At 32.9% G+C, this 9224-nt stretch overlaps 1 protein-coding gene across 2 annotated transcripts; it reads right to left on the reverse strand.

The window, feature by feature from the left end:
• Positions 1-706: 706 nt before the first annotated feature.
• On the reverse strand, positions 707-8825 carry LOC109805063 (Peptidase C13 family). Of its 2 annotated transcripts, XM_020367013.3 has the most exons (11): positions 8622-8825; positions 8245-8495; positions 7910-7951; positions 7679-7823; positions 5888-6117; positions 5516-5573; positions 4692-4769; positions 4467-4555; positions 3951-4032; positions 1317-1508; positions 707-1231 (listed from the first exon to the last, which is right to left on the reverse strand). In XM_020367013.3, exons 2-11 carry the CDS (start codon positions 8394-8396, stop codon positions 1085-1087), a joined length of 1215 nt encoding a protein of 404 aa, XP_020222602.2. In that variant the 5' UTR covers positions 8397-8495; positions 8622-8825; the 3' UTR covers positions 707-1084. The 2 variants fall into 2 exon arrangements, with proteins under 2 accessions (XP_020222602.2, XP_082924156.1); XM_083068030.1 differs by lacking the exon at positions 8622-8825 and having other exon boundaries at positions 8245-8614.
• Positions 8826-9224: the final 399 nt, after the last annotated feature.

Raw genomic sequence — 9224 nt, forward strand, 5'->3', positions numbered from 1 at the left:
GCAGATTTGATCTATGCATTAAAAAGTTTAAATCAAACGGTTAGATTGTTAAGATTTGATGTAAAACATGAGTTATTAAACGGAGTAAGTTTAAATAAACTTACTACTAGAATAAATAAATCAAGGTTTCGATTTTTGACACATCACACTTTCAATTGAATTTAGTGTTGTTGAAAAAGAAGCATCGACACTTATTTTCTAAACCCAATTTTTTTTGTACATATACCTTCAATTTCCTTGTCTAATCTATCTGCTAGCCTTACCAATATAGAACATTTTTTTTCCTATATCATTGTGTGCTATCAAATTTATTATCCGCCAGGATAATCTTGTATCTTGCAGTAATCCATTTTTTGCATATCTTGTCCTTTTTGTTCAGGAACTAATTCAGTACAATTTCTATGAAATATCTTCAAAGCATGGTAGCATAATACGCCAAATATCTCAAACGTTCTACAATTACACATGAAACAGAATTGTCAACAAAATTGAACAAGACTTGTGAAAGCTTTATCGTGGGTCAGACCAATCATATATTTAGAAATAAACTTACCTTCATATTAATATTTTGTGCATATTTAATAAATATATGTTGGATGAATGGAATTCTCAGAACTGTAACAAGCACTGTTATACTACAGTGATCGATGGAATTCAGATTTTATTATATATGTAGTTAAAATGGTCAAGCACTTTCATTTCCGAGTTCTTTAAAGGGCAATGTTCTAATGTTGGAAATCAACACAATATATAAACAAAATAGTGTAACGTTTTACAAAATCCTACACTGTTTACCACCATGATCAAAATACAAAGCAAAACATGACAACAGCTACAGGTCGACAGCATCAATGGCTAAGGCTAACAATAATAAATTGCACCAAGGAAAAAGCAATGGTTAACAGAATAATAAAGCTGATCTGCAACAACTATGAAGCTGCACTCTCACTAGTCTGGGCCCACATATTATGAAGCCCTCAAGTAATCTGCTTCTTCGGGTGAAATTGCATTTCAAGCAATGGTGACATATATCATCAAAGAAATGTCTCTGCTCTGCAAACAAACTTAAGGAACATTGCTGCAGTCATTTACTTGACAGCCACGTGGAAAATATCAACAAAGGAAGCATTAAAACCAGTCCATAGCACACAAAAGTATCAGTGCTTTCAAAAGTATTCACATTACTGAGAATAGCACTCCATATTTGTCCAACACTATCCCGGATATAATCCTGCACAGCAAATCCAATGTCCATGACTAAACCTTTTATATGAAAATTTGTAAAAGTATTCTCAATGAGGCAATATTAACTTCACCTCTGCAGTTAAATTATTAAATTGATCCTCCTCATCCGATTTTCTCAAAATTCTTCCGTCACTGTCAAAGATTGATTGATCCAAAGGCATTTTGGATTTAGCTGCCCGAATTTTCTTATTTGACCAGGATCTGTAGGCTGAATCAGTATGTATTGTTTTCATTACAGAACCAAAGAAGTTTGTCACAGGTACCTAGAATGACGTCACAAAACAAGAACTCACCACTTCAATCAAACAAAACATCAAAAGTGGCAGATATTACAATAATCAAACTAAATCATAAAACCTATCCAATTAAAAGCTAAAGATTGAGCTAACAGATAAAAATTAAAACCAAAACTAAAAATGGTTTAATATATCAATAGGTCCTTGAACTTTTAGAGAATTTCCAATTAGGTCTTTAAACTAAAAAAATATATATAATTAGGCCCTTGATCTTTTAGTAATTTTGTATTTGGGTACCTAAAATTAATAAAACAGTCAAATTTGTTATTTTTGTGACAGTTTCAAGCCATAATAATTAATTCAAAGGATTCAATTAAAACAATTGTAAAAGATAAAGGACCTAATTACAAATTTTTAGTTTAGAGACCTAATTAAAAATTTCCAAAAAGGGACCTACTGATATATTAAACCTGTTGGGATACAAACCAAACAAGAAGAGAATAAGAACTTATAACGTACATATGTGCTCCATTGGTTAAGAGGCCTTTTGAGTGATGACCGAAAACAAAACTATGAGAACTTAAACCCAAAGTGGACAATATCTTACTAATGTGGAGTTGTGTGTGCAAATACCATCAAATAACCAATAAAAATAATAAAAGAAATAACTCTCCTCTTGATATAAATATATCCTTTCAAACAAGTACATAACATAACCCAAACAAAACCTTTAAAAATCAACTCAATCCAAACCAAACTAAAATTGTTCATGAAGTTCATATGTTATACATATTAAAGAATTTTCCTCACTTGAATTTGCATATATGCTGCAAGATTGATAATTAATTTTGACCTGTGATAGAACCCAATTAGAAAATGCAAGTCCAAATGGTCAGCTTTCACATCAGCAGAATAGGCCCACTGTTTGGAGAGTCTATGTCAGGAGGAATAAGAAGAAGCAAGGAGGGAATGATGGGGTGGCAGCAAGAGAGAGATATGTGATTGTCATGAGTGGATTTCGGTTATAGGAAGGTTTGAAAGTGAGGGGACAAGGAGAGAATCATTTTTCTGTTAGGCAGAGAATTCTCTTTTCTCTGTTGGAGCTGAGCTCTGTGGGCTTTGGGGATATCTTTCCTACTGCATTTACTATCTTTTTCAGCAATAAAACAGTCTTTTATCTTCATTGATTTTTCCGTTCACCTACAATTATACTATTCTGTGTTTTGGTTCCTAACAACTTGTATATGATGAATTTGGATAGTCATATGTGGGACAATGAAACAATGCTTTTAGTTTAAAATGAATTTTAAAACACTTATTTTCAGCTTTAAATTTAAAATACTATTAAGCCAAAAAGAAGGGCTAAACATAGCCTATGAAAATCAATTGGATTTGACTGATTGGCCTTTTCCCCTAAAGCTGAAGCAATCCAATCCACTAATCTCCCGCATTACAGGTGGTGAAGCTTCTAACTGTTTAGAACTTGAGATTGAACATAAACTAAATCACCCATCAATTCAGCACAAAGAAATATATACATCTCAAAACTTTGGAAATGAAGGTAAAGCATAATAAATGACAGACATACAGTAGCATAAACGCATAAAAATGACCTACTGGTCCCTATGTTACATGCACAGAGCTCATATTTGTTAAGGGGTCTCAAACCAATAAACAATCAACTATAAATGAGTATAGAATTTGGCGTGTAATTTTACTATTCCACCCAGGTACTCAGGCAGTAGCTTAACAAGATGATCTATACAATAAATGCAATACTTGAATGGAGGTAAAATAGAAAACTGTTACACATTGTATAGAAAATATATGCTAGGAATTTGGAACTTTATGAAAGAAATCATTAAATTTCATGAAAGGAATCCAATCTACACCGAATGCAATGTCAGAAAAAGCACGAGGTAGCAGTAAGTTGTTCAAAGCAATTGATCTGATCTGGTTATGTACTTAAACAAGGATCACGAATATTCTGTCCAATTCAACAGAACCCTAACCTAGGGATCCAATTATGAATAATTAAAAAGTTCAGGGACCAATTATAAACTTCTAAAAGTATAGGAAATTAGGAACTGTTGAAATTCAGAGAGAGAGAGAATTTCATAATTATGTCTAACAGAAATTTAACTGAATTTGTCACCAAATGAACTCAATCAATTACAGAGAAGAAGAGTCAGCTATATATAGCTGGACTAGACAAAACAGGGTCAGCAACACCCTAACCCCAAACTGAAAAGAAGTCCAAGGCCCAAAAAGAAAAATACTACAAAAGCAATTATAGTACAAAAAGTATGTAATGCATCTGTCTCTAACATGAACCCATTTAAAGTTCTCCAATAGTTCAGTAACTAAAATATTAATTTAACCAAAGAAAACTAGAGTCCTCACCACAAAACAATAAATTTACAGAAAAATAGTAGCAAAAGATTAAACATCCGTCCACAACTTTATTACCTCCTCTAAATGGCGTTGGTATAGATCCATTCTGTAATATGCAGTTGACATCAACAAATTTGGATTATATGAATTGAAAAGACTGCAAAACACACACAAAAAATCTGAGTAAACAATGTAGTCTTCATGGACATGTTGCAAAAATAATTTTAATGCTGTGTATTCCAGATGCTTCTTAGTCTGGACTTATGAACTTTCTTAACAAATAAAGGAGGATATCGATTTTGTGTATTTACAAATGATAGAAAACATGAAAGTTATTTTACCAAAATTGATCAATTAAGTTTTAATTGCCAATGGGATTTTCAAGAGAATTGTTTCAAACAAATATTAAGAAACAGAACTGCAATAAAATGTTGGGAATGTAAAATCAATTAAAAGACCACTAAACAAAAGATCATGCATATAAAATCAATTAAAAGAACATGAAACAAAAGAACATGCATGCTCTATAGACACTTGATAGCAAGGCTAAAATACTTAATGTGAAAAGGCTTATAAAAAGTTTGAATGTACCTGCTCAATGAAGCATTGTCATACATATTCAGCCTCTCAAAGAAAGCAAGAGTGTAAAATGTAAAACGATCAACAACTGAAACGCCAACCTGTATATTTTAGAGAAAAATTACAACAGAATTTTAGTTGTTCAGAAATTGGACTTAATCAAGAAGAAATCCAATGGATAATCTGTAGTAAAGAACGTCAAATACTTGTCTGAAGGACTAATAAATTCATGCATACATCAGAGTCCAAATGATGTGAATATGAATTCTCTCCTTTCATACTACTTCCAATTGCCAAAACACCTGGTGAATGAAACTGCCATGCTCAGAAAAAGAAATCGTCAGGATAAATTTGTTATAAATTTCAGGACACTAAGTGCTGAGAGTATCAACTTAATCCACGAAGACAAAACCTAGAAAAAAGAAAAGTAAGAAAAAAAAAAAAGCAGACTGTATAAATTTGTATTCTTTGTAGTTCATGATATGATGTTTAACAGGAATGAAAATATGTTATACAATTAATTATGCAGGTATATGTTAGCATGACCATAAAGGTAAAACCACAACCTTCAGTACAGGAAACTCGTAACTCACCTTTCCTCAAAATTATGTAATTGCCCATGACTGAAAGCAAAGTAACCATCATTTATACTAAAGGAAAATAATTCAGAATAGACCCCCTTTAAACATACATGTATATCCATAATCATCAAATTATAGACCATTTAACAGCAGCCAAACATCCTAACAACTTAGAAATATGAGGAACTCAGTTTCAGACTTCTTTATATGCCCAACCTATGCACTGTTTTACCAATGATGGAAAATATGATTGTCCGATCAAGGGCAAGAACATTAAAAAAAATACATCAAATGAGGAACATAAGCTATGCATTAAACTTGGACAAAAACTCTAAAACTAACATTTCGCCCTTAATAATAAGTGTTAAACTGTTAATTAATTCTGGACAATAAATACTCCAGAAGCTCACATACTATCATTTTACAAGAATTGGCATGGGAGTTTTCAAGAATGACAAGCATATAAAATCAGTTTGAGACCTGAGAGAACAGAGTAGAGGCTTGGCAGGTATCCACCATTATCAGAAGCTCCTTAAACCTAACAAATCCCATTATGAGTATCAGCCAAAAATGAGTTCTTTATCCAATAATGATAAGCATATGAAATGAGAGTCCTAATTCATTAGTCTATTTGTCAAGGACATGGGTAGCTTTATTCCAGTGATTTCCTCTTTATCTTTATTGTTTTCTATTTTGTGCATTTTTTAAGAAGAACTCAATATCCTCCTTCCTCTTTGTATGCAAAAATCATTGCCCCAATAAATACTACACTAATAGCAAATTCTTTTTCATTTCAAGTAACCAATTTACAGGTCATAGATTACAAGTAAACAGTTGAATTAGAAACAATACCTGCGCTTCTCTTTCATTTGCTTCACAGCATCAGCTAAATCGTGACTTTGAAGCTCTTCTGAGTCCTGAAACTTCAAAAACTCATCACCTCCATGCCCTGTCATATAAAGAAGAATATGGCTTCCTTCATCACTAAGAAGTCGCTTGGACCTCGGAACAGCAGTTTCATGACGTCCTGTAAGTACCCGTAAAAAGTTTTCCACTGTCACTTCATATCCACGATAATCTACCTGGGAGATTGCAGGCAAACGATCATCCTCTAAAAGATACTAGTATTTTCTCTTCTGAATAGTACAAGAGATTGAGAAACAATTAAATGAGAGAAGAAAATAAACATGGGGGCCTTTTCAAGTTATAGCCATTGAATCGTATAGCACCAGTACCTTCTCCACTAGAGAAAATAACAATAAGAATGAAGATGAACATAAAATCATCACAGACTTTTCACAAAAGAACAAACTTCAGTAATTTTCAGAGAAGTTATGGTCTTATAGTTCATAATCTACTGCAGTACAACTACAGAATAGATAAACTAAACTAATTTAAGATAGATTCAAACCTCACTCAGAAAGTTTTTTTAGCAGCCCTGCTTAGCTCGGTCAGGCTCATTATGAAGCAAAATCTTTATATCAAAACTTGCATTCCATGAAAATTTCATTAAATTACATGATGGTATCACATGTGCCACTAGAGAAAAATGTATATCAATCTATTTATATTAATTTAAAGGAAACTCAAAGCTTAGTTAAATTTTATATTTTATATCTCAAGCATAAAGATACAATCTACGAAGCAAACCTAGCCAATCCTCTGCCCAACTAATGAATGTACTATCAGTGTGTTTGTTTAGTAGTTAGAATCCTTCTTAACGTCTGTTCAAATAAAAGCAACAACTACTTGCTTCCTATTTTTATGTTTTGGAAAGTGGGAATTCCCGTTTGCATCATGCCAAAAGGTTTCCCAAACATACAATATATGACACAAATTAGCCAAAAGCCAAGATGATCTAGATAATGAATCTAGTTCAAGGTAGAGCTATTGATAAGCAGCTTACAAACACTGAAAGTTATTTACTACCCTATCAACTACAAAACAAACTTGATAAAGGATGAAGAAACAATATATTAACAATAGGCCAGTAATAGAGTACTGTCCATGACCCAGATAAAGTTTTGAGATAGATTCATAAACAAAACAGGATTGCTATATTATATATATGATAGAAACCTCAAGATAAGGCCAATATGTTGACAACACTATGCTATCAAAGACAGTTAAGCTAGCTGCCTCAGCAAGGCAAGCAGAATTTGATGGCATCATTTTATATGGCTGGGGATTTTAATATTAAAGAAACACCCATCAAAATGAGGCAGATTTTAGGGTTGCAGACCCAGCCTGCCTTGCACCTCATAACTACACATCCTTACAAATTTGAAGATTGTAGGATCACTAAGATGCATAACATTTCCAAAGGAGACTCAGTTCTACAAGAAAACCATCAACAAAAGGAAAAGAAGAACACGTGCGAGAGCTGACTTCAGCATAAGTTTCATACAGCTAACTATACAAGCAAAAGTTATCATAAACAACACTAACCACATTTTGGAAATGTAAAGATTAAATGAAGAAGTACTAACTTTACAAATGATCTAGCTTAGTGTTTGTGATACGTAAAACAAAAATTCCAAGGTTTGCAAAGAGAGCCACGAGGCAGAGACAAAGCTAACGGTGAAGATATTCTCTTTAGTCTATTAAAGATTCAGACATAAAAATGCATGCCTAAAGACTCACCTCCACATTATCCCCGTACAGATTAAGTCTATGGTTTTCATTATTAAAAACTTGGGCAGGGTACTTGTTTCTTGCATTACATGCCATGTCATCTGCTAGCATGAGTATAATCCTTTCATCAGGTATTCCTAGCCGCTTAACTGTCCTGAATGAGAAAGAAGTTAAAGACCAATAGTTCATTGTCAAGCACAATTCAAACAATCACAAACAAGGCTAAAATTGTATACTTGCCTATAGAGTGACAGGGTATTGGCCATATGCCGATAATTAAACCTGAACAAGGAAAGCACCACATTTAGTATACCATCCATGTCACACAACCAGAAAAACCACAAGGTGAACGATAATTCAAATTTTGTTTATAATCCATATAACGAGTTGCCAAATTCTCAAGTAAACAACTAAAAATAATTCATTTTCACTATGTATTCTATTTTTCATTCACATATATTGCTGCCAAAGATACTAAACAAAGAATTACGCAAAATCTAAAAAATAGAAAAATAAAATAAAATCATATAGCCTCATATGGGTCTTATTATTCAAAAAAAGAAAAGTTGATGTACCAGAAGCGAGACGTGCAGACCAAAACAGCCCAATTATTAGTGTGCATTGTAGTCTCAGATGAAGACGAGGAGTATGCTACAGAGTAGCAGAGAAATATGAGCAACATCAGCAGCACCACTTTCATAGGGAGCATTGAAACACTTAATCCCATGCTTCTATCCAGTTCTTATTCTCGCATCAACTTCACAAAACTTGTCCTTCTTTTACAGGTGGAATTGTTTGTCTGCCTCTGATTTTCTCCCACCGATCACTGCAAACGAAGTTCGGCCACCACAAATCAACCCCACAATCTCAAATTACAAGCAAGTGTCTTCTGGGAAGAAAAAGAAAAGGTAGATGCGATGCCAAGATACGCAATAAAATGAAAATGCCTAACCCGTTTCTTTTGCGCAATAGATTGGGGTCGTTTAAGGAACACGTGGATCAAACCAGACGCTGACCTAAACGACTTTCGTGAGTGTGTCGTTGGAAGTGTAAACAAATAAGGAGGTTGTTCGGACGAATGGTAAATGAACGAAACGCGCCTACGGCGAGATCGGCGTCCTTGTTACAGTGTTTCTGGTTTTTCCAACACACATATCAAGTCGCGTTCTTCAAATATATTTTTTGTGGGGTTAATTTTTTTTATTAATTTAATTACCGATTAGGAATTAGTTTAGTTTATTTTTATTTTTTGTGAAAGTTTTTCTTTTGGACACACAAGTATTTTAAGTTAAATCTTTATTATATATAACTAAATTTTATAATAAAATTATATATACAAATAAATATTATCTATAACAATATATAAAGTCAATATCAAGGTTTTAGTGTACATATTTCATTTTTTTATCTTTTATTATTACATGAAGAATAGATGTAGAGAAAAGATAGATATTAAAATGAGAACTGAATAATCTCTATCAAAAACTTAAATTTTTTCGAGTAGTGAAGTAATAATAACATAAAGAATGGAGGAGATAAAACAAATGAAACACAT

The sequence above is a fragment of the Cajanus cajan genome, chromosome 2, assembly GCF_000230855.2.
Source record: "Cajanus cajan strain Asha chromosome 2, NIPB_CcT2T_4, whole genome shotgun sequence".
Taxonomy (NCBI): Eukaryota; Viridiplantae; Streptophyta; class Magnoliopsida; order Fabales; family Fabaceae; genus Cajanus; species Cajanus cajan.